This window comes from Misgurnus anguillicaudatus, chromosome 6 (genome assembly GCF_027580225.2).
Source record: "Misgurnus anguillicaudatus chromosome 6, ASM2758022v2, whole genome shotgun sequence".
In the NCBI taxonomy this organism is placed as follows: Eukaryota; Metazoa; Chordata; class Actinopteri; order Cypriniformes; family Cobitidae; genus Misgurnus; species Misgurnus anguillicaudatus.
Window position 1 is genome coordinate 11,678,398 of NC_073342.2, and position 22,050 is coordinate 11,700,447.

The 22,050-nt window shown below is 38.2% G+C and overlaps 4 protein-coding genes across 6 annotated transcripts in view; 1 reads left to right on the forward strand and 3 right to left on the reverse strand.

Moving 5' to 3' along the window:
* myo5ab (myosin VAb) overlaps positions 1–8,656 on the reverse strand; it is a 151,484-nt gene extending 142,828 nt beyond the window's left edge. For 2 of the 3 annotated variants that reach the window (XR_012369984.1, XM_073868500.1), the window contains exons 1-14: positions 8,448–8,656; positions 7,831–7,941; positions 7,152–7,323; positions 5,308–5,452; positions 5,049–5,205; positions 4,826–4,969; positions 3,893–3,974; positions 3,646–3,753; positions 2,213–2,319; positions 1,733–1,998; positions 1,373–1,454; positions 1,152–1,292; positions 955–1,080; positions 791–874 (exon numbers count right to left, since the gene is read on the reverse strand). Coding sequence is in view for 2 of the 3 variants with exons in the window: in XM_073868500.1 (XP_073724601.1) it covers positions 791–874; positions 955–1,080; positions 1,152–1,292; positions 1,373–1,454; positions 1,733–1,998; positions 2,213–2,319; positions 3,646–3,753; positions 3,893–3,974; positions 4,826–4,969; positions 5,049–5,205; positions 5,308–5,452; positions 7,152–7,323; positions 7,831–7,941; positions 8,448–8,474 (1,752 nt within the window). In the remaining variant the exon portion in view is untranslated. The remainder of the gene's footprint in view (positions 1–790; positions 875–954; positions 1,081–1,151; positions 1,293–1,372; positions 1,455–1,732; positions 1,999–2,212; positions 2,320–3,645; positions 3,754–3,892; positions 3,975–4,825; positions 4,970–5,048; positions 5,206–5,307; positions 5,453–7,151; positions 7,324–7,830; positions 7,942–8,447) is intronic. The other variant, XM_073868499.1, reaches the window with a different exon arrangement.
* Positions 8,657–10,466: 1,810 nt separating this feature from the next.
* On the reverse strand, positions 10,467–12,098 carry arpp19b (cAMP-regulated phosphoprotein 19b). The gene is made up of 3 exons (XM_055192250.2): positions 11,898–12,098; positions 11,412–11,534; positions 10,467–11,316 (listed from the first exon to the last, which is right to left on the reverse strand). Exons 1-3 carry the CDS (start codon positions 11,934–11,936, stop codon positions 11,146–11,148), a joined length of 333 nt encoding a protein of 110 aa, XP_055048225.1. The 5' UTR covers positions 11,937–12,098; the 3' UTR covers positions 10,467–11,145.
* A 1,704-nt stretch (positions 12,099–13,802) lies between these two features.
* On the reverse strand, positions 13,803–15,139 carry bet1l (Bet1 golgi vesicular membrane trafficking protein-like). The gene is made up of 4 exons (XM_055192249.2): positions 14,934–15,139; positions 14,606–14,691; positions 14,457–14,513; positions 13,803–14,349 (listed from the first exon to the last, which is right to left on the reverse strand). The coding sequence occupies exons 1-4, from the start codon at positions 14,953–14,955 to the stop codon at positions 14,182–14,184; spliced, it is 333 nt and encodes a 110-aa protein (XP_055048224.2). The 5' UTR covers positions 14,956–15,139; the 3' UTR covers positions 13,803–14,181.
* Positions 15,140–15,180: 41 nt separating this feature from the next.
* Positions 15,181–21,340, forward strand: kcnj11l (potassium inwardly rectifying channel subfamily J member 11, like). Its single transcript, XM_055192248.2, has 7 exons — positions 15,181–15,335; positions 15,632–15,727; positions 16,056–16,248; positions 19,447–19,683; positions 19,885–20,154; positions 20,237–20,444; positions 20,526–21,340. Exons 3-7 carry the CDS (start codon positions 16,090–16,092, stop codon positions 20,957–20,959), a joined length of 1,308 nt encoding a protein of 435 aa, XP_055048223.1. The 5' UTR covers positions 15,181–15,335; positions 15,632–15,727; positions 16,056–16,089; the 3' UTR covers positions 20,960–21,340.
* The last annotated feature ends 710 nt before the right edge of the window (positions 21,341–22,050 follow it).

A 22,050-nucleotide genomic window follows, 5' to 3' on the forward strand; every position in this document is an offset into this window, starting at 1 on the left:
TGTAGCGCTGTCAAATAGAGGCGAAACTATGACACATTTTTAAGACATTTTAAAGTCAGCGTAAAATCTGATATTAAATGTGTTGTCAAGTTTGTCACACTATAGAAAATGTGTTATTAGTCATCAAACTAAATTTGAATGATGGAAATAATGGCAAATAAATAAAGTCATCAAAATCTTGGAAAAACAGGCAGGATTCTCTGCTCATTAATGCTAGGGTGTATCCGCTTTCGGCGCTGAAAAACCACACCCACTCATGGGAAAGCTGCTGTCTCTCCTAACTTTCAAATACAGCTACAACCTAAATGGATGCTCATGATTGCCCTCCTAAAAAAATCCTGAACTCAGAAATAGTGACAAACTGTTTAACTGTTGTCTTTGTAATGTTACATTTCTAATATTCATAATGTGTTCAGAAAATTTTCAAGATTGACTTGAAACTTTAAAGAACAAATGCGTGTTTTCTTAAGATGACAATTAAAAACCAACAGTTATAAAAACATGGGCCATTTTCCCTAATATGTGACATGCTGGAAAAATGCTGTGCCATACAACCCAAAGCAGGACAAGCCATCACCCTAATTTCATCACATACAAGTTAGGAAACCTAGACAGAGTCATCAACTGAACAGCAGATGGCGATATTTCTCCAATCATGGGTATTTAATCATTTTACCTTCAAGTTACTGACAGCTGAAAATAAAATTTCACAAGCTGCAACACGTTCATGCCTCTCCTCTTAAGTATGAGAAGCAGAAAGCATGTGCCAAAAATGTTGAAGTTCACAAACCTTGCTGTCCTTTAACACATTGATCTGTTCTTCATTGACTGTATCTTTATTCTTCTCCAGAAACCCATCACACTGGTATTCAACCTGAAACAGAAAAGAGTTCATTCTGTCTCACCACATAGCAAAGCCACATTTTATACTAGTGTTTCGAGACGCCCCTCTACCTTGTCTGCAAAGTGTTGGATGATAAAAGCTGTGTTGGACATGCGAGGCTTCTCAAAGTGAGAGCTTTTTTTCAGGTGAGTGTTGTACAACTTCTGCGCCCAGGACTCATCTGAACCTTTGGGCATCTGAAAGCATTATTTAGGGTTTAACACTGTTCCCAAAATGTGAATTGTTAAAACAATTATGACTTATTTACAGTGCATTCTTCATCTAAAAGATCAAGCAGGCCCATCTTGGCCTCTATAAGATTGATGCATGGCTGGTTGTCGTAGAAATCGATGAGCGTCCAGGGGATCTGCTCCTTCATGTACTCCTCCTGCTCCAACTTGAACACGTGCTGGAGGGAAAATACTTTGTGTGAGTCGTGATCGGACATGAACGCTTGTTCGCAGCTGACACGCGTATGAAAATGCTCACCATGTTAAACTGCTGCTGGAGCTTCTCGTTGGCGTAATTGATGCAGAATTGCTCAAAGCTGTTCACCTCGAAGGTCTCGAACCTGTGAAGACGATAATGTTGACCATTAAACAAAAAATTTGATCTGATCTTAAACTAATTCCCAACAAAAGACAAACATAATAGCTTGTTTAAACAAATATCAAATAAAGATTTGTTTATTGAGTGCAAACAAAACAGGGAATGTTTACATAATGTGTTTAATAAAAATATTAAATGGAGTCATTCTTTGCGTGTTATTTGTTTAAACAGACCGTGTTTTGTCTATTGTTATTTGCTTATCAATACTCTGTGAAGATTTAATAACAGAACCTCACCCACCCATAGATGTCCAGCACACCGATGAACGAGTGCGGTTTTGATGAAGTGCTCAGAGCCTTGTTGATCTCACCGACGATCCACGAGAACAGTTTGGCGTAAATGTGTTTGGCGAGAGCGTCGCGGCCGTTCACGGCCTCCGTCCTGGTAACTGGCTTGTTTAAGGTTTCAGTGGCGGTCTTGAGTTTTTTGTGACACAACCAGTGTGCCATGGACTCGTACGATATGTCAGTGAGTTCACAAAACACTGCCAGGTGACCGCTTTCATCCTGGAGTCAATACAAATCAATGCATGCAAATGCAGAGGAAATAAACGCAAATTAAAGTTTTAATTTTGAAACAATGTCTTGTTTGAAGTGTAGCTTATTGTGTGCAAAGATAATGGGTTTGATTCCCAGGTAACACTGCAAGTAATTTTAGATTAAAAAAAGCATCTGACAAATGCATAAATATAAACACAATATAAATAAAAAGAAAACTCACAGAGACGGCACAGCTAGATGAACCCCTCTCGTTTATCTCCACATTCCCCAGATGAAGGACTGCAGACAGAATCTGGAATAAACCCATTTGGTACGTCTCAGTAATTCCTAGTATGAGCAGATACAGAAACAGTAGTGGTTGAATGACTTAAAGGAGACATTTCACAAGACTTTTTGAAGATGTAAAATAAATCTTTGGTGTCCCCAGAGTATGCATGTGAAGTTTTAGCTCAAAATACCAAACAGATAATTTATAACATGTTTAAATTGCCACTTTGTAGGTGTTAGCAAAAATGTCTTTCTGCAAATGAGCTGATGAAATGCAAACACTGATCACCATAATGGTGGTTTGTAGAAATTGAAACTCAATTGTCCTGTAAATAATTTTCTCTGAGAGGAAGTACACTCAACTAAAGGATTATTAGGAACAGCATACTAATACTGTGTTTGACGACCTTTCACCTTCAGAACTGCCTTAATTCTACGTGGCATTGATTCAACAAGTTGCTGAAAGAATTCTTTAGAAATGTTGGCCCATATTGATAGGATAGCATCTTGCAGTTGATGGAGATTTGTGGGATGCACATCCAGGGCACGAAGCTCCCGTTCCACCACATCCCAAAGACGCTCTATTGGGTTGAGATCTGGTGACTGTGGGGGCCATTTTAGTACAGTGAACTCATTGTCATGTTCAAGAAACCAATTTGAAATTATTCAAGCTTTGTGACATGGTGCATTATCCTGCTGGAAGTAGCCATCAGAGGATGGGTACATGGTGGTCAAAAAGGGATAGACATGATCAGAAACAATGCTCGGGTAGGCTGTAGCATTTAAATGATGCCCAATTGGCACTAAGGGGCCTAAAGTGTGCCAAGAAAACATCCCCCACACCATAACACCAACACCACCAGCCTGCACAGTGGTAACAAGGTATGATGGATCCATGTTCTCATTCCGTTTACGCCAAATTCTGACTATACCATCTGAATGTCTCAACAGAAATCGAGACTCATCAGACAAGGCAACATTTTTCCAGTCTTCAACTGTCCAATTTTGGTGATCTTCTGCAAATTGTAGCCTCTTTTTCCTATTTGTAGTCGAGATGAGTGGTATCCGGTGGGGTCTTCTGCTGTTGTAGCCCATTCGCCTCCAGGCACCAACAACCATACCACGCTCAAAATTGCTTAAATCACCTTTCTTTTCCATTCATTTTGGAGTTCAGGAGATTGTCTTGACCAGGACCACACCTCTAAATGCATTAAAGATACAACCATGTGACTGGTTGATTTGATAATTGCATTATTGAGAAATTGAGCAGGTGTTCCTAAAAATCCTTTAGGTGAGTGTATGTGTATGATCCTTTAAATATTCATATATTAGATTTGAAAGACAAGAACAATAAGAACTTTTAAGAAGAAAAGAGATAATTTATACCCAACAATGAAAAGGCTTTCCTAGTGGCCTGCATCTCTTTAAGGTCATCCACACCCTCTATGACAGGACTACTGCCTTGATTCGTATAGGGGAAGTCTTCAGTGCTACCTTAAGAGAGAGACCGGTTACTCACGGGAAGTTATGCTTAATACTGGCACTTGTCTGTTGAAATATATCTAGAATTTGATCAAATAATGCTAATATAAACACAATCATTGTGATGTATAAGGTAGAGTAGATATCATACCTAACTTCAGAGGTGCAAATTCAGGTAGATGGGCGCAGGCACAAAGCTGATAAAAGATATGATAGTTTCTCTCCTCGCTCGCCTGAAATATGAAACAAAAAGCCATCCCTTTATTCAGGAACGAGAATATTCTCTAAATTAAAAAAAAAAAAAAAAAAAAAAATTATATATATATATATATATATATATATATATATATATATATATATATATATATATATATATATATATATATATATATATATATATATATATATATATATATATATATATATCTCATTTTATTGAGGACCTGACAGTGGGTTTCACCCATCTGTGGTCAATATTAGGCAAGAGGCACTTATCTAAATGAATATAACTTTTTTAAGTATTTCAGTAAATGGTCATTCAGACTCAGAAAACCAAAAAGTAGTACACTGTTAAGACAAGATTTGTTGTTTCAACTTAAAAAAGTGAGTGTTTGTGCTGCCCTATTTTTAGTTTATTCAACTTAAAAATTGTTGAAAGTTGTTTCGGGCCGACTACCAAAACACACTTATAGCCAATCAAATCAAATCAAATGCCGGGTTGCGTATGTGTGGGGCGGGTCTATCAGCAGAAGGTCCAGATTCTATTGGGGTAGGGGCGTGTTTGTTTTCAAATATCAACAATGGCTTTCAAACATCATGGACTCCGCCTTTAAATATGGGTATTTTTCTTCAAAAATATGTTTTAGCAAAAAACTGATTTAATAAATTGGGTAAGTGAGATAATCGCGGAATTACAGATAATCATAAAATCTCTTCAGGAACACTTTTTCTCTTAATTGATGAGATAACTCATCAATGGCGGGGAAAGAGTTAAGGCAGCACGAACACTTACTTTATTAATCTAAAACAACTTTTTTTTACAGTGTAATTATTTGAAATGAATGAAAAGATGAGAGGCTGTAACCTGAAACACCACTCTGGATTTCTCCAGCAGATACGTCCTCATGTTCGCCCCAATGATCTGATGCTTCTTGTCAAACCCAATTTCAATGTACTTCCCAAAACGACTACTGTTGTCATTTCGGGTGGTTTTGGCATTTCCTATGGCCTGGATACAGATAGAATATGGCAAATAAATATTGACATCTGTTTAACGGTTTTGATATTTAGACATATGGTCATCATACTTCCATGATGGGGCTGGATGCCAACACTTTCTCCTCCACGCTGGTCTCAGCCGAGGAGCCGCTGACCGTGGCGAAGTAACGCATGGCATATTTGGCAGACACGGTCTTTCCTGCTCCAGATTCACCACTGACAATAATAGACTGATTTTTCTCATCTCTACAGGGGTAAAATTCAGATTATTGTCTGTCACAAATTGTCTTCTTTCTGTAATAATTGTTTCGACAAAAACTTCTGTCCCAATCAGAAGCGCAAACATACCTGGCCATTTGTTTGAAGGCCTCTTCTCCTACAGCAAATATATGAGGGTCCATGTCACCCATGTTCTGTCCACTGTATGCATTAATGATGTCTGTCCCATAGATCGGCAGACTTTCATAAGGATTGATCGCCACCAATATGATCCCTATGATTAATAACAAATTACATACAGTAAGTACTGGGACATTAAAGCCAATTGCTCTGCAGTAAAAGAGGTTAATGGTCAATGGCTAAATTGTAGTGTCTTTGAAATATCTTTTCTACCTTATGCAAAGCTTTCTAATCTCTGAGTACATAACTCAAAGTCTAAATACACTGCAGTACAGATGACATAAGCCCTACTGAGTCCAATTTTATGATTTATGATCACAACTGTTGCCGGCGGCTAAGAGAATATCCTAAGTAAAGAAATAGTTCAACCCAAAATAAAAATTAGCCCATATTTTACTCACTTTCAAGCCATCCTAGGTGAATAAGACATTTTCATCTTTCAGCCCAACATAGTTGTAGATAAATTTAATAATATCCTGGTTCTTTTCAGCTTTATAATGGCATTGTACAGTGTCCTATTTTTAAAGCTCCAAAAATGTCATCCATCAAAAATTAATCCATATACAGTTATGGTGAAATGTATTTTTTCAAGAGGAAAAAATATGACTATTTCAAACTTTATAAACTATGATCACTGGCTTATGTCAACGAGACTCTAGATAAGCTTGGATGCAAAAGCCACTAAATGCCACATCCATCAAAAAAGAGACTTAAAGGTGCAGTGTGTAATTTTTTGAAGGACCTCTTGACAGAAATGGCAATTAATATACAAAACTATATTATCAGGGGTGTATAAAGACCTTTTTATAATGATCCGTTATGTTTTTATTACCTTAGAAAGAGACGTTTTTATCTACATGCACAGAGGGTCCCCTTACGTGGAAGTCACCATTTTGTGCCACCATGTTTCTAAAGAAGCCTTTAACAGACAAACTTTTTATACTAAGTTGTCTTCGACGATTACATGTTTTTCCGGTGGTGGCTACCGTAGCTTCTCTATGCGTTTCAAAAGCGAGGGGTGGGCAGTGGACTGAGCCGTTGGTTGCAATTCGCAACCTCGCCACTAGATGCTGCTAAAATGTACACACTGCACCTTTAACCAAATGCTCCTGGCATATATTATACATTCATTAAAAACTTTCGCTTCAAATCCGCTTCATCCCGGCCTCAGGCCATTCAGAAAAACTGGTTTGTTGGAAGAATCCATTAGGAGGCTCATAAAAAAATACTAATTTACAGGAAATCATGTCACACACACTTTTGTATCTGAGCTCTTTAAATATAAATATAAATATAAATATAAATATAAATATAAATATAAATATAAATATAAATATAAATATAAATATAAATATAAATATAAATATAAATATAAATATTTTCCTTACAAAACCTATAAATTCGCACAACATTTAATAAATGTATGGATTAGTTTCTGATGGATGAGCTTTATGGAGCTTTAAAAATGGGGCACTATCCAATGCCATTGAAAAAGCACAGATATAATTTAGGATGGCTTAAATAAAATATAAAATAAAATACTGGCTTATTATAATTTTGGGGTGAACAATTTTTTTTAACTAAAGCTCAGTTACATTAAAAAATTTACATATTTGTTGTGTGTGCGTGTGTAAAATAAGTAAAATTATTAAAAACGTATCAGACTAATGCTATAAATTAAAAAGACTGAGACAACTGCGTCTTGGCAATTTGGCACTGATCTATGATCTTAACACATCTAGTTTGCAACGTCACAGCCAGCTGATCTGATAGCGTCAGCAGTTCCTGATTACCGCAGTAAGTGTAGATAAGTTTGGAGTCCGTGAATCGGACCCGGAGGTTGTGCAGCACGGCCGGCTCATGGAGATAGCTGAGAGCCGTGAGGTCGTTCTCACCCACCAGGATGTCTGGATTGCGGAGAGGGGGCAAGACGGTGTTCTTGGGGTCCAGCTTATACTCGGTCTCCTGCAAAAACGTTTTAAGATCAATTGGGCACATACATAACTATACACATTATGTCATGTAGTGAAATGCTTGGTATGACTTCTCTCCACACACGGTTTACAGTTTTACAGATATTTAGAAGATTTTTATTATGAACTGCAAAAATCATGACCCAAGATAGGGTAGGGGCCCTTTAGAGAACTTCTGGCCTAGTTAGTTTGCACTCCTGACAACTTTACACCAGTTTCCCCCAGTAAACCATAAATTGTGCAAACAGCATTGGGTGCAGTTACAGAAATATGCTATTGGATTCCAACCAACACCCATTATTTTTAACAACGCTCCCCTCGCTACCAGCCTGACTCATTTCCTCCTCTAACTTGACTCAACACTGTCTCAGGCTGGACATACCCTTGCTCCTTCAAACCACCTGACCACGTCACATTTCTTGTTTTCTTTCCATTACACCCCTTTTGGATGGGTAAAATGGATCAAATTCAAGTTTGTGGCTAAAACTGGGTCACTCACCGTGCCATCTTCCAGCTCTAAATGAAGGAACGCATCTCCAGGTCTGTAGTCTGCAGTCAGATCTGCCGATCTCCACACCTCTGTGGTGTCTGGGATCCAGACCCGAGCAAACTACAGGAGGTGGACATTAAAGTATTAAAACTTTTGTCTGAATAACAGTAATCGTGAAATCAAATTCAATGCATATATAAGATAAGATATCTTTAACAATTACAGTCATGATATATATTATTATCAAGTACTTTTAGTTAATTTGTCTTATATTAAGCATCAGTTTTATCAATGCATTTCATGCTGAAAAAACTTTTTTTTTCATTATAAATATCATTAAAATACAAAATTTCTTTATGTAGTGTATTTAGATTCTTGTTCCAGTAGGATTTAATGGTGTGCTATTGGTTTCCATCCACCAGATAACATCACACCAGTAGAGACCCACAGAAATACTTATAGTTCCCATTAAAACCAATACAATTCCCAATTTAATCATGACAACATCATTTCTGTGATGGTTTCTGTTGTTGTTTTTAGCATGGTCCTGTCAAACAAGTAACTGTTTTACAAGCAAATTTGTATCCCTCTGATGTAAAATGTAGCAGTGAGTATTTAAACCATACCTTTGTGTAGAGCTCTGGCGCTGGCATACTGCTTCGCTTCAGGTCCGTTTACTCCAAAATAATTTCCGTATTTGTAGCATTTCGTTAAGCACAGACACTGACAAACGCCAAAGTTTCAGCACAAGTCTGCTGCTGGTGTTAAAAGTGTGACAACAGCCGGGAAAACCAGAGTAAGTGGCACGTTATAATAGTTTACTATGAACTAATGTATTGTCCTGTAGGGGGCGCTTGGTGGCTCAAACGGCGGAATATTCCATTGAGACCAATTCAAATCTTTAGTTGTTTTGATTTATTAGAAACACATTTATACTTTAAACTATAACTGTTTAGATATCTGACTTCATAGAACTGATATCTGTGAATAAATATAAAATACACCTCATAAATGAAATCACGATTATGACTAACAAGTCTGGATTGGGTCTTCCGGAGTAAAAGTAACAGTTGTCATGTGACATTGGCGACTGTTTGCTGCTTAGGTAGTGGTCAAGAGGCTTGTTTGAGATGAGCAAATTATGCGCAGAATCGATCACCGGTGATCCGCGCAAGATGCATGTCGGTTAGAAAAGTGTCCGACTTACGTCCGACTTGCTCTGATGTCACGCTGACGTGTGCAAAATAACTCTCGCGATGGAGAGGCGGGCTCGTCGGATTCTACAGCCGAGCGCAGTTGCTCTCCACCGACTGCGTTGACGAAAAGCACGATGGGAAAAGACTTGCTGACGACACAGCTTAATGCTCATTGGCCAGGTTATGTCAGCTGATGACTTGTTAATTCTAAAAACTCTAATTCCTGTAGTAGTTTTTATATTAATTCAATTGTTCTTTACTATGACATTTATATTTTTTATGAATTCCTGTAAACTTCTGTATTGGTGTTGATTTATTTGTACTGTGAGCTGTTTAGATTTCACACAACAGAAACGAATTTGTATTACCACTAGATTTATTCATCCCAACATTTACTAAGTAACCTTTTCCAGTAACGAACAGTTCACCTTCGTTGATTCTCCTTATAAACATCTTTATGTAAATGAATTTATTGGTATTTAAGTTGCATCTATTGAATCCGCGATAAAATACGCGAACGTGATCTCTGCCTATGCTGACGTTTGTAGTCGACTGGACTGCGAGATTGGTGAAGTGTCTGACTTAAAAGCTCTTTTTTCACTCCTCCCCTTACTGCAGCCGTCTGCTCTCGTCTGAATTTCAGGCAAGGCAAGCTGCATCTCAAACAAGCCTATTATAAGAGGCCTGTTTGACTTTATGCGGCAGCCGGATGACATCAAAATACCGCGAGAGCGATTCAAGAAATCACACGGTCTGATCGCTCTCGCGGTACTGTGATGTCATCCACCTGTCAATTCTTGTGGCGCTGCATGATGTCGAACAAGCATAATAATATACATGCGAAAAATAACGTTAATGACGCAGGAGACGCCATACACAGTGCATTTCTTAATCAGGAATATATTATTTCGACGTAAAGTTGAGAATAAATAAAATGTTTCGTACCGTTAAAGCACGCCCACTACGTAACTTCACCTTGAACGATTCCACCCGCTTATTATTTTGTATGTGGTCAAGTCCATGTCAAGCCGCCGTGGCAATGAATGGGGTGAATACGTCGCCACCACGTGGCCACCATGATTTACTGCGCTCTTTTAACCTAGAAAAGACGCGCATGCGCCAAATGATTTTTAATGCATAACCTTTAATAAATCAAAGTTTTTGATTGAGTATTTAGGAACAATAGGATTTATTATAAGGCAACCAATTTGAATAATGCACAAATGGTTTTATAGGTGTTTAATCTATCCCTTTATAGTGTTTATACTCAAATTCACACCAAGTTATTGCAAAATGACACAATGGACAAGTGTTGCAGAATTTTTCCTGAATGTCTGCAAACTTTTTTCCTTTTCTAATATTGTCAGAGTGCTAAAAGGATTGCAGTGTTTTAGTGTATTTGTGTCAATTCCTTCAAATGACAAGAAAATTTGCATACACTTTAGTCAGTACGTGTGCAAAACTATTTTATTTACAAAACAAATGAAACAGTTGTGACAGTAAACTTTTGTACAGGTCAGATCAATCGTTTGAAAACACAAACCAGGCAACCCAAGAAAGGGGCTGAACACTCTGAATGTGGGCAACTAACATTACCCATGAGAAACAGACTGACAGTTCAAGGCCATTTTCATAATTCACAGGTAGATAGCAAAGTGAGCAAGTATATCTTCAGCTCAACTGACAAACATTTATGAGGTCCGGCGCTCCGTTTGTTATAAGAGGCACAGTTTTGGCAGAACATGTGGATGTGAATATTATGTCCAGTCCATTTATTCAAGCATATAGGCATTAGGAAAAGCACCAAAATGGTGGTGAAAAGCATGGGGGGGAAATGTGTAAAACCCTAAAAAAATGCTAATCTGATGTAAACGGTCAAATAATCATGTTCAAACCTTCTCTTGGATGTAAATACTTTAGACTTTACAGTCAAATCCAAGTGCAATGGTAGCAGCAGTCTACACGTATTCTTATTTATCAAAGCATGCTATGTTAAGAGCATTTGTACATGGAAAGAGAGGTAAGTAAATGCAAAGGGAAGAGCAAAGGAAAGACAAAACAATAACAGACAAGACGATATATTGAAAAACAACAGGAATGGCATCGACACAAGTCTCTCCGGTCCTCATTACACCGCGAGTTTGCTGGCCACCAGAGACTGTTTTCTTTGGGGGAGATCCTGAGGGGTGGGAATGTGGTCACCAGTTATCTCGGTCTTCTCAGCTGCGGCCGTGGGAAGCTGTTTGTTCTTCATCTTGGCTTTGGCCATATTATAGTCACCCGAGTCAAAATATTTTTGCTGCAAGGAAAGCAAAAGTCAACAAAATTTGAGTTTCATTTTAACCAAACAGCCTTAGGACTTAAGAGAAAAAATCTATAGGATCATAAACGTACTCCCTTCTGTAGTCTTTTCCGCAGTAGATCCGATCCACCAGGTCTGGTCCCCAGATGGGGGTACCGGGCCTTGAGTTTGACCTCTTCAGCTTTCTCTGGACTTACAACCGTGTCCTGCATCTCCTACATTAGATGTGGGAAAAAACATATTCAAAACCCATTTCTGACGCTATGATTGGTACTCAAACATTTGCAAAGTTTTCAAAGCACAATATTATTGGCACTGTACCATGCACAATGACAGTTAACATTTTCAGTACGGACACAATCTTAACAAGTTAACAGATCAGAAACAAAGCCTATATTAAAATGCAAAATATGCACTCATGCATTTTGCACTTAATTTCACCAAACCCAGACAGATTTTCAAGTTTAAACTCGTCCTTGCTATTCATTTCATGCATTATTAGTTAAGTAACATAAACACAATGACATTGTCAGATACGCGGCGGCCTCATACTGAACAACGTGTTTGAATGAACGAACCTGCTGCTCCTCTGTACTCGCCTCCACTTCACTAGACATTGAGATAAATTAAATGCAAAACAGAAAAGAAAATAAAACAAACACAAAACACTTGGCTTTAATTCGCCTTGTGCGAGCTGCCCAACAATGTTGTTAGCTGCGGTACTGGACTGATATCAGTGGAAGATACTAAATGTCTTCCTCTGGCGCGCAAGGGAGCGGCTGTCACCGTAAACTCTACCTCCGCCTACCGACCTGGAGCCGCACAACAACCACATCGTAGTCAAATGACTATGAAAAGCATAAATAAATTCGATTTTTTTTTTCATTAGAAACTAATATTTACATACCAATATTAATGAAAATCTATCTTGTTTAGGATTGTTCTACATCTACATATTTAATTTGTCTATCTACTCTGTGTTATGTATATACAGTACTTAAGTAAAAACAAGCCTTTATTGTCATCGTGTGTTTATAATAATTATATATATAATTATTCTTACCACTTATCATGTGTGATATATTAATTTTCTTCCACATGTCATTGTATAGCTATAACACAATTAGAAATTTCCAGGATATGTACAGTATATATATCCTGTGTCATAGGTCCTGGAAACTGCAAATTCCTTGTGCACAGACAGAGACAGACATGTAAAAGACGTAAGCCTGCTGTAGAAACAGTAAATTATATAATGTAATATAAAAAACAATATTTGGGTCAATGATGTGACATTATTTTGTGTCTGTATGGTTCAATTAATTTAAAAGGGTTAAATCTCAATTTAATTTCAAAATAAATTTACAGATTTACTTGCATACATTCTCTTGTTTGAGGACCAATTCTAAAATTTCTGCTTTTATTTAATCTGACAGAATATTTGGGGTATAATTGCAAAAATGTCAATGTGGTGTAACCGGTCTGTGTCAATTGGTGTAACTAGCTTTTTTTCATAAAAATAAAAATATATTCATAAAAAATGTGGAATATAACCATCTAGTTTAGTGTAATATGATTTTTTACATACATTTTTACATCATTTGTCAAAGCTAATTTATTTAGAAAACAGAGCTGTTTGCAGCATATGTCAGGACAAAAATAATACAAAAATGCATTAAAAGTTACATATAGAAGTACTAATAAAACTATATTTTAAAATGATTTTTTTTAATATGATGATTACACTTACATGCCATCAAGGTGGATAAAATATTTAATATTTCTCATTCTTTGGCGCATATTGCGGTTACACCATTTGACATTTTCAGGTCCATTCAGTCTTAACTTTCATAAAAATGGTGCAAATGTCATCTTTTTATTGCATAAAATTAACATAAATACACTGTGTGCATTGAAATAAACCTGATGCATGTTTTTAAAACAAGTTTTTTTTTAAATTTCTCATCTTGCCAAACCGTTTTTGTCACTGACCCATTTTCTATTACCTAAATCTTGACAATGTTAGTTAAAAATTGGGCCATACGTTAACTATGGTACTTGCAAAATTCTGGAAGGTAGACACTAGGCATGGGGCAGTATATGATTCTGGCGGTATGATAACATTTAGTGAAAATACCACGGTTTCACGGTGTTGCGATATTGGTATTGCCATTGCAACACTAAAATGTGTTATTTTTAAATGCCAGTTAAAAATAAAGCCTTTAAATTATATGCTTTAAAAATATATATTTACGTAATGTATATTAAATGTAAACATCAAATCAATCACATGATTTAATGATTTTTGTATAAACACAGCTCATACCTTGGAGACGGTATCACAGAACATTTTAGTGGTTTGAAACCTTGACTGTTTAAAACCTCGGTATACCTTGAAACCAGTTATCAGCCCATGCCTAGTAGACACAAGTCTATATAATTATTATATTAAAAAAACACAAAAAAATCTCACAATGAGCACATTACCATTAAAAGCCATTTTAATGCACATAATTAGCAAAAAATATTGGTTACATTTTGTTACATACTCTGCAATGATAGAAATATAAATCATGAGAATTAAAATATATGCTTTTAATCAACTTCAAATCAATCTGTGAATATTGGTCCATGTTTTTATAACTAAAAATATACATTGAATAGATCCCTCTTGAGAGTGTAAACATAGGTTTAAGATATTACAGATCGTCCTCCAGTATCAGACATTTCAAAGTCGACAGAAATATATTTGTTGAAATGTCTTCATAAAGGGATCAAACATAGCATCTGCTTCATGGTGGGAAAAAACATTTCTCATAAAACTGAGAAAGCAGGAGTTCAAAAACATTATTAATCGACCCGTCACTTCTGGATCCTTGATACTAGATAATAAAGCAAAAAGAAGAGCGCGACCAGGCCAATGGACACGTAACAGAGGATCTTTCTGTTGTCTCTGCCAGATCGTACCATTGTGGAAAACCTCTTCACGCTTCCAGTCAACAAACCAGTTGCACTGAGAAAATTGGAGTCCTGAGTAAATACAAAAGTTAAACACATAAAAGTTACTGTTGTAAAACCACACCCCACATGCCAACACTGCAAAGGCACCAACAACAGGTTGTTTTGAGAATACCCACCATGCCATCCAAATATTTATTCTGATCGTCAGCATCTTTGTCAATGTCGTAAGCCAACTGTAGAGAAAGACACAAAATAACATGTATTAAATGTAACAGTATCTACTATTATATAAATTACAAACAAGGAAAACCTCAGAAATACGTACAGATTTGAGTCGAGAAACTTTATTGGCTAGATTTTCCGCCAAAAGCTTATTTTCAGCATCCAGCATGTCATCCACAGCACCACGTCCTGTCAATAACACGAAACACGCTGTTAGTAAACACTTTGATCTGACAATTCAGATTCATGTTTACTGCCAACATCAACACCAAAAGAACTAAACCGTTTACACATCACACATGTTATTTTATTAGACCAAACAAGCATTATAAAACATGTATTACCACCTGTAACCAAACGATGTTGTTTGCTAAATTGAAAATATTAATATGACTAAAAGAAAACAACTCAAACTGCTACGTGTCACTCACCTCGATTCCACGGATCAGCCATCTTTAAAGAGCTAATAAGCTAAAAACCGCAAAAAATACTCTAACATGCGTTTAATATCGATTAAAACAGACCACTTTCTCTGTATGGATGATCTAAAACTATTTGAAATCAATATAATAGTGTACAAATGTAAAATAAGGGCACATTTGGCACGAAGCGACCGGTTGAAACGAAACTGGTAGCGTAGCGCAGTAGGCGCGAAGGATTGTGGGATATGTTTGTCCTCCAGTCATTCATTTTTTTGTCATTAGGACGCTGTCCGATTGCGTAAGGTTTCCAGCTGCTCATCCACCAATCTGCTTACATTTGCTTAACGCATTTTGTTGGTTATTATTTATAGATGTTTTTAATATGAAATAACGCGTGCGTGCGGTGTGCAGGTAAGCAATTTGATTTTGATAAAATAACCTGCATAACCTTCATGATGATGATAATGAGGATGATAGTGTATTGTTCTTAGAGTATCAATAATATCAACATATAATAACGGCAATCGTGCACTGACACCAGACAGTATTTGTACGATTAACATTTTTATGGGGTTTTATAATAATAAAGATGCATTATATTAAATATTACGACGGTGTGCTTTACACGACGATCTGTTTTAGCAACAGCATAGCAACAGCACAGGTTTTAAATGATCATTGACTAATATAATGTTAATGTTTAACAGGAAGGTGTCACATTTCATCATTTTTGTTTGAATGGATCCTACAGACTCATGATGTTCACCTTAATGAAAGACCACAGTGTCCTCTAAATCCTTGGGGTAAATTTGCACACCTTATAATCTGAACACACTGACTATCTAAGACTTTTTTTTCATGTTTAAATGGAAATGTTTTAGGATAAATGTTTTATCAGTTATGATTAACAATACAATAAATATTTAATAATATTTATGTAAGATTTCTAAGTCAAAAATCAAATGTAAGGCAATTTGTTACATTTACAATAAACTTTATTTTTGAAAGGTCAGATTTTGGAAGAAGTTTGTAATTTCCATTTTATGTTAGTGAAATTTAATTGTACCCTTCAAACCATTTTCAAAATAGCACATTTAAATAACAACATTTCATTGTTTTTCTTTATTATAGGATAAAGCAGCCAGAACACCCAGACATTACCAAAATGTTGGCCCGTAAAGGCCCTCTCCCTGACGGATTCCTGTTGACACGCCTCGCTGAGGATGCCGCGCAACCCAGCCGTGTCCGACCAAAGTCACAGCGGGCGCGTTTTATTACCAAGAGTGGGTCGTGTAACGTTGCCCACAAAAATATACGAGAACAGGTGCGATGCTCTCCGTGCAAATAAATACTTCTTCTATCCAAGCATATTGTGGTACAAGTAGAGATAGAGAGACATATCGGCCGGCCAATATATCGGGCCGATTTTTTGCGACTTTTATGTGTATCGGCACCGATACGTGGCTGCTGTGTTCGTCGATTTTTTTCCCCGGCATTATTTACAGACAGAGTGCTGGAAGCCACAAGCGATTGTGACTAAAAACAACCAACCTTTCCATGACAACAACGAAAGCTCGGCCTAACAGCTGATCGTAGCTGGACAAAGCGGGTTTTTATTTCTCATCTCTATTTATATTTGTAGTAGTAAAGTGCTAGAAATCAGAATCCTTTGCTGATAGTTCATCGTCATGGTGGAGAGTGCAGTTCATGGTTCCATAGCATCCTCACCTGTTTTTACTATTTGTTAAATATATATTTTTTAAGTTCAATAAGTGTTACTTTTTTAAATTGAGACTTGTAACATTTGGCACCATCGTGTCATTTTTATGATGTAAATTGAGTGAGCAAAAGAAGTATCGGCTCCAAATATCCCTAGTATCAAGTAAGGCATAATTTAGAGGCAACCAGTTGTTATCGCAAAAAATAGGCCCTGACAATCTTGTATCTTACTGAGGGGGGTTATTTCGCGATAGCAACTGGCTGCCTGTACTAGGCCTGTCACAATCATTAAATAATCGTCTCATCGCAATGATTTTAGATCACCGCAATGATTGCACATTTCTTTAAAAAACACAAGGGGGAGCTGCAGTGCCTGTATAAACAAGAAAGTATCATGGTTAACTGACAGTGTAGTGCAATGCATTAGGCAAAGCCATTCAATACAGTGGAAAAGCAGCATTGCAAAACTTTGATAAGTAGTATGAACTGCTAGGTCAATTTTTTCATTTCCAAAACAGCAATTCCAAATTTAGGGAAGTGAAGGATGCTATTCTTAGGGGCCAATCACACCAAACGTATTTATGGCAGTTGCAGGCGCCTTTATTGAATGATATTCTATGGGCAGGAAGCGTTTACGCGTTGTTTATGCGCGCCGAACGCCTTGCGGATTTTCCCGCCAGCCGCAGCACATGCTTTTGAAGGAGGGCTGAGAGCAAAAAAGCGCCCGACGTCATTTGCGTCTTTTCATTGTCCAATCGAATGAGACAGCTGACTCTGTGATTGCCTAGCAATATAAAAAGCTGCGTCGCACTGCATTTTTTTTACAAAAGGCTTGAGGGACACCGATTGCCAGCTGTTTTTTCAGCTGAGCACCAGCTTTCTTCTGCTGAGCGTTTTGGTAGCTGTGATACTTGAGCTGTGAGCCGGTTGGTTGTTGTGATACTTGTCCCGCCTACCCTTTACTGTGATTGGACGGCCGTGTTAGAACTGACATTGACGAGCTGAGCTTTTCACCCAAAGTTGAATCTTTTTCAACTCTCGATGCTCAGCGCCAAGCGCAGAAAACCGCAGAGCGCCGCTAGCTGCTGGCTTATTTGAATAACGCCGAGCTCCCTTTGGAAACAATTGAAAACATGTGCCGGCCGCGGGCATAAAAGCTTTGGTGTGCACGCCCCCTAAAGCGCGTTTGGTGTGATTAGCCCCTTAAGGATCTGTAAGGAAATTATTTTTTGCATCCACTACAGACACGTGGTCCAGTACTTATATAACCTTAGTATGATTTGCTACTATTTAAGGCCTGTTCTGGTATAGTCAGTTTTTTCAGTTATATTTTATTATTATTATATTATTTATATTAGTTTATTTCTTATAAATAATTTTCAGTTTTTGAAAGTTATATTCCTTAAATAAATATTTAATTTAAATAACTACAACAATGTGTAAAAATTATTTAATGAACAAACAAACAAAAATTCATGAGAATTAAATGTCAAAGCAATAAAACAATTAATCATCATATTTACCAAAGTCCTAAAATTTACAATTTTAGGACTTCAAAATTTATTAGGCAATTAACCGTCAGCTAAATTTCATAATCGTGACAGCCCTAGCCTGTACATTATCCCACTTATTACACTGCTATTTACCTCAAAAGTAAAGTAAGGAACATTAAATATTGATTGGAACAAGGAAACCCCATTTACTTCCGGCTTTTAGATAAGACAACACGTTCAAATGTCACAGACACACATTTGGTTTAATCACCTGGAAATATAATGTCCTATATGTTATTAAAATACATTTATCTTTAAATTTTGTGTAAGATGTAACTCTACCTATCAAAAATCATTTGCAACATTCTGTGTGTTATTGGTCACAACTGGCCAATCAGAATCAAGCATTCCAACGAGCCGTGCAATAATCATTGTTAATATGTGGTCAGGCAAAATGCGTTAAGGGATAGTTCGGCCAAAAACGATATTAAACCCATGATTTACTCACCCCCAAGCTGTCCGAGTTGCATATGTCCATCGTTTTTCAGACAAACACATTTTCGGATATTTAAGAAAATATTTTAGATCTTTCTGTTGATTAAATGTAATGTTACAGGGTCCAGCAACAGTCCACGACCCCCAAGTCCAAAAAAAGTGCGTCCATCCTTCACAAACCAAATCCAAACGGCTCCAGGATGACAAACAAAGGCCCTCCGAGGGCAATCCGCGCGGCGTTGCTGCAGAAACATCCATATCCAAAACTTCATCAACGTTATCAACTACCTTCCGGTAGTGCCGCCATCTTAGAGTCATCCGCATTCAGGATGAGCGCTTACACAGCATACAGCGGTTTCTCTGTTGCTGCTCTGTCCCCCGCTCTCCGAATTTGTCATATGTCACTAAGAAAAGTGCTTACACTACGCTAATACTCTCTCCTGAGTCTAAGATGGCGGCACTAACGGAAGCTAGTTAATTACGTTAATACAATTTTAAATATGGATATTTCTACAACAACACCGCACGGATTACCCTCAGAAGACCTTTGTTTATCATCCTGGAGCCGTTTGGATTTAATTTGTGAAGGATGGACGCACTTTTTTTGGACTTGAAGGTCGTGGACTATTGCTGGACCCCGTAACATTACATTTAATCAACAGAAAGATCTAAAATATTTTCTAAAATATCCGAAAATGTGTTTGTCTGAAAAACGATGGACATATGCAACTTGGACAGCTTGGGGGTGAGTCAATAATGGGTTTAATATCGTTTTTGGCCGAACTATCCCTTTAATGGCTTCTGTCGTTTCTCAGGGCCGATTTCTTCAGGATGTTTTCACGACTATGGTGGACCTGAAGTGGCAACATTCCCTCCTAATCTTCACCTCAGCGTTCCTCTGCTCCTGGATGCTCTTCGCCATGGTGTGGTGGCTCCTGGCGTTCGCTCACGGCGACTTGGAGCCTCGAGATCCGCATGAACACGGACCCGTGCCCTGCGTTACCTCCATTCACTCCTTCACTTCGGCTTTTCTCTTCTCTATCGAAGTGCAGGTAGGGAAAACAAGGTGGATCTGAATCCCTATGATGTCATCGCTCACCTATTCAACTCAAAAAAATGAAAGTGCTGTCATACTGTCTACTCTCCTTCATTCATTTCCAAATTCATGTCATTTTGAGGTAAGGTCAGTGTGTTTGCTCAAAAACCATATTAACAGGTTTCTGAACTAATGAAATGTTTTTCTGTAACATCAGGTGACTATTGGTTTTGGGGGACGAATGGTGACTGAGGAGTGCCCGCTGGCCATCATCGTCCTCATCATCCAGAACATTTTGGGTCTGATCATCAATGCTATCATGCTTGGCTGTGTGTTTATGAAGACAGCCCAAGCCAACCGGCGAGCAGAGACCCTCATCTTCTCCCGTAACGCGGTTATCGCCCCACGCAACGGCAGGCCTACGTTTATGTTCCGCGTTGGGGACCTGAGGAAAAGCATGATCATCTCAGCCACCATACAGTTGCAGGTGAGAAATAACATACATATTAGTTTATTTGGTGTAAATGTGTTTCCAGAATTTTTAAATGATACCTATCATTCATTTCTAGGTCATTCGACGGACGGTGACAGCAGAAGGTGAAGTGATTCCTGTCTGTCAGCTGGACATTCAAGTGGAGAACCCTCTCAGAAGCAACGGCATATTCCTCGTCTCTCCGCTTATTATCAGTCACACCATTGATAGAGGAAGCCCTCTATACGAACTTTCGGCACAATCGCTGGCAACCGACGATCTTGAGATCATTGTCATTTTGGAAGGTGAGTTGAGGACTGAATGAACTGAATACAATAACTTGTTAAAGGTACCATGAGCAACAAGAAGGTATGATTATTTTCCAGGTGTCGTGGAGACCACCGGTATCAGCATGCAGGCACGCACATCCTACACACCCGAGGAGATCTTGTGGGGTCGTCGTTTTGTCTCTATTATGACCGAGGAGGACGGGCGGTACTCTGTAGACTACTCAAAATTTGGGAATACCGTCCCCGTCCGGATGCCGTCTCTCAGCGCCAAAGAGCTGGACCAGACCAGGGGCATCCAGGACAGCGGACCCCACGAGGGAAAACCCCAGGGCTGGGGGTTGGTGAGGGCGGGGCGAGGCGGATACAGGAGGGCCGGCGGCAGAGCCTGCGACGACGCGGCAGCTAAGCCGTGGTACGTGACGACTAAGAAAGTGGTGGAAAAGGAGAGAAAGGGACAGAAGAAAACAGTCAAACTTGAAGAGATTGGCAGAGAGATAGAAGAAGAAACGGTGGAGGATATGAGCGATTAGAAAAACATTTTTGGGTAGGTTTGAAACCTTAAATAGAAATGACTAGCAACTAGTTCACTTTTATCATATTAGGTAAAGTTTTATACTACACACGTTTTGTAATCTGTCAAAACATGGCCAACTGCTGTAATATTTTTGACAGTTCAAACTATGCTGATTTTGTCACCCAAATGTGAATCTGTCAGTATTTAATCATCCTAAAGAATGTTTACTTTTTTGTGTGGATAAATGATTTACACTTAAAGGAATATTCCATTTTCTTGAAGGAGGGATCCGGATGGTTTGCTCACCACCATGTCATCCAGGGTGTTGATGTCTTTCTTTGTTCAGTCCAGAGGAAGTTGTGTTTTTTGGGGAGAGCATTGCAGGATTTTTCTCATTTTGGTGGACTTTGATAGACACCAACGGTTGGTACTTAGCTCAGCACTTGGCGGTTTTTTTCAACGGAGTTTCGAAGGACTATGGACGATCACAGGCGAGGCGTGGGGGTCTTGTCTAGCGAAACGATTGTCATTTTTGACGGGAAGGATAGCAAATATACACTTTTAAACCACAACTTTTCGTCTAGGTCCGGTCCAGCGCTACCTAATGTTAATGCGTAGTGACGTAGGGAGGTCACGTGTTACATATATAAAACGCACATTTGCGGACCATTTTAAACAATAAACTGACACAAAGACAATAATTAGTATCAGTTGAGTTGACATACAACAACGTAGGAACGGTCCTCTTTCTCAACACTTGTAAACACTGGGGCGGAGTTTCGCGTTCGTCCTCTGTGACCTCTTGACGTCATGACGTATTGCGTCGGGTCACGCTAGCGCATCACGACCGGATCTAGACGGGAAGTTGTGCTTTGGGGGTGTATATTTGTTGTTTTTCTTGTCAGGGGTGACAGTCGTTTTGCTGGATGGGACCCTTATGCCTTGTTTGGGATTGTTTGTGGTCCTTTGAGGCTCCGTTGAAAGAAGCTGTTGAGTGTTGAGTTAAGTATTAATTGTTGGTGTCTATTAAAGTCCATTAAAATTAGAAAAATCTTGCAATGTTTTCCTCAAAAAACATAATTTCTTCTGGACTGAACGGAGAGGGAC

Coding starts and splice junctions, on each gene's coding strand:
- arpp19b (XM_055192250.2), bottom strand. CDS start 11,936: ATGTCTAGTGAAGTGGAGGCGAGTACAGAGGAGCAGCAG. Junction 11,535..11,897: donor CGAGTACAGAGGAGCAGCAG/GTTCGTTCATTC, acceptor CATCTAATGTAG/GAGATGCAGGACACGGTTGT. Junction 11,317..11,411: donor GGAAAAGACTACAGAAGGGA/GTACGTTTATGA, acceptor CTTTCCTTGCAG/CAAAAATATTTTGACTCGGG.
- kcnj11l (XM_055192248.2), top strand. CDS start 16,090: ATGTTGGCCCGTAAAGGCCCTCTCCCTGACGGATTCCTGTTGACACGC. Junction 16,249..19,446: donor ACAAAAATATACGAGAACAG/GTGCGATGCTCT, acceptor GTCGTTTCTCAG/GGCCGATTTCTTCAGGATGT. Junction 20,155..20,236: donor CAGCCACCATACAGTTGCAG/GTGAGAAATAAC, acceptor ATTCATTTCTAG/GTCATTCGACGGACGGTGAC.
- bet1l (XM_055192249.2), bottom strand. CDS start 14,955: ATGGCTGATCCGTGGAATCGAG. Junction 14,514..14,605: donor AAGTTTCTCGACTCAAATCT/GTACGTATTTCT, acceptor CTTTCTCTACAG/TTGGCTTACGACATTGACAA. Junction 14,350..14,456: donor ATAAATATTTGGATGGCATG/GTGGGTATTCTC, acceptor GTATTTACTCAG/GACTCCAATTTTCTCAGTGC.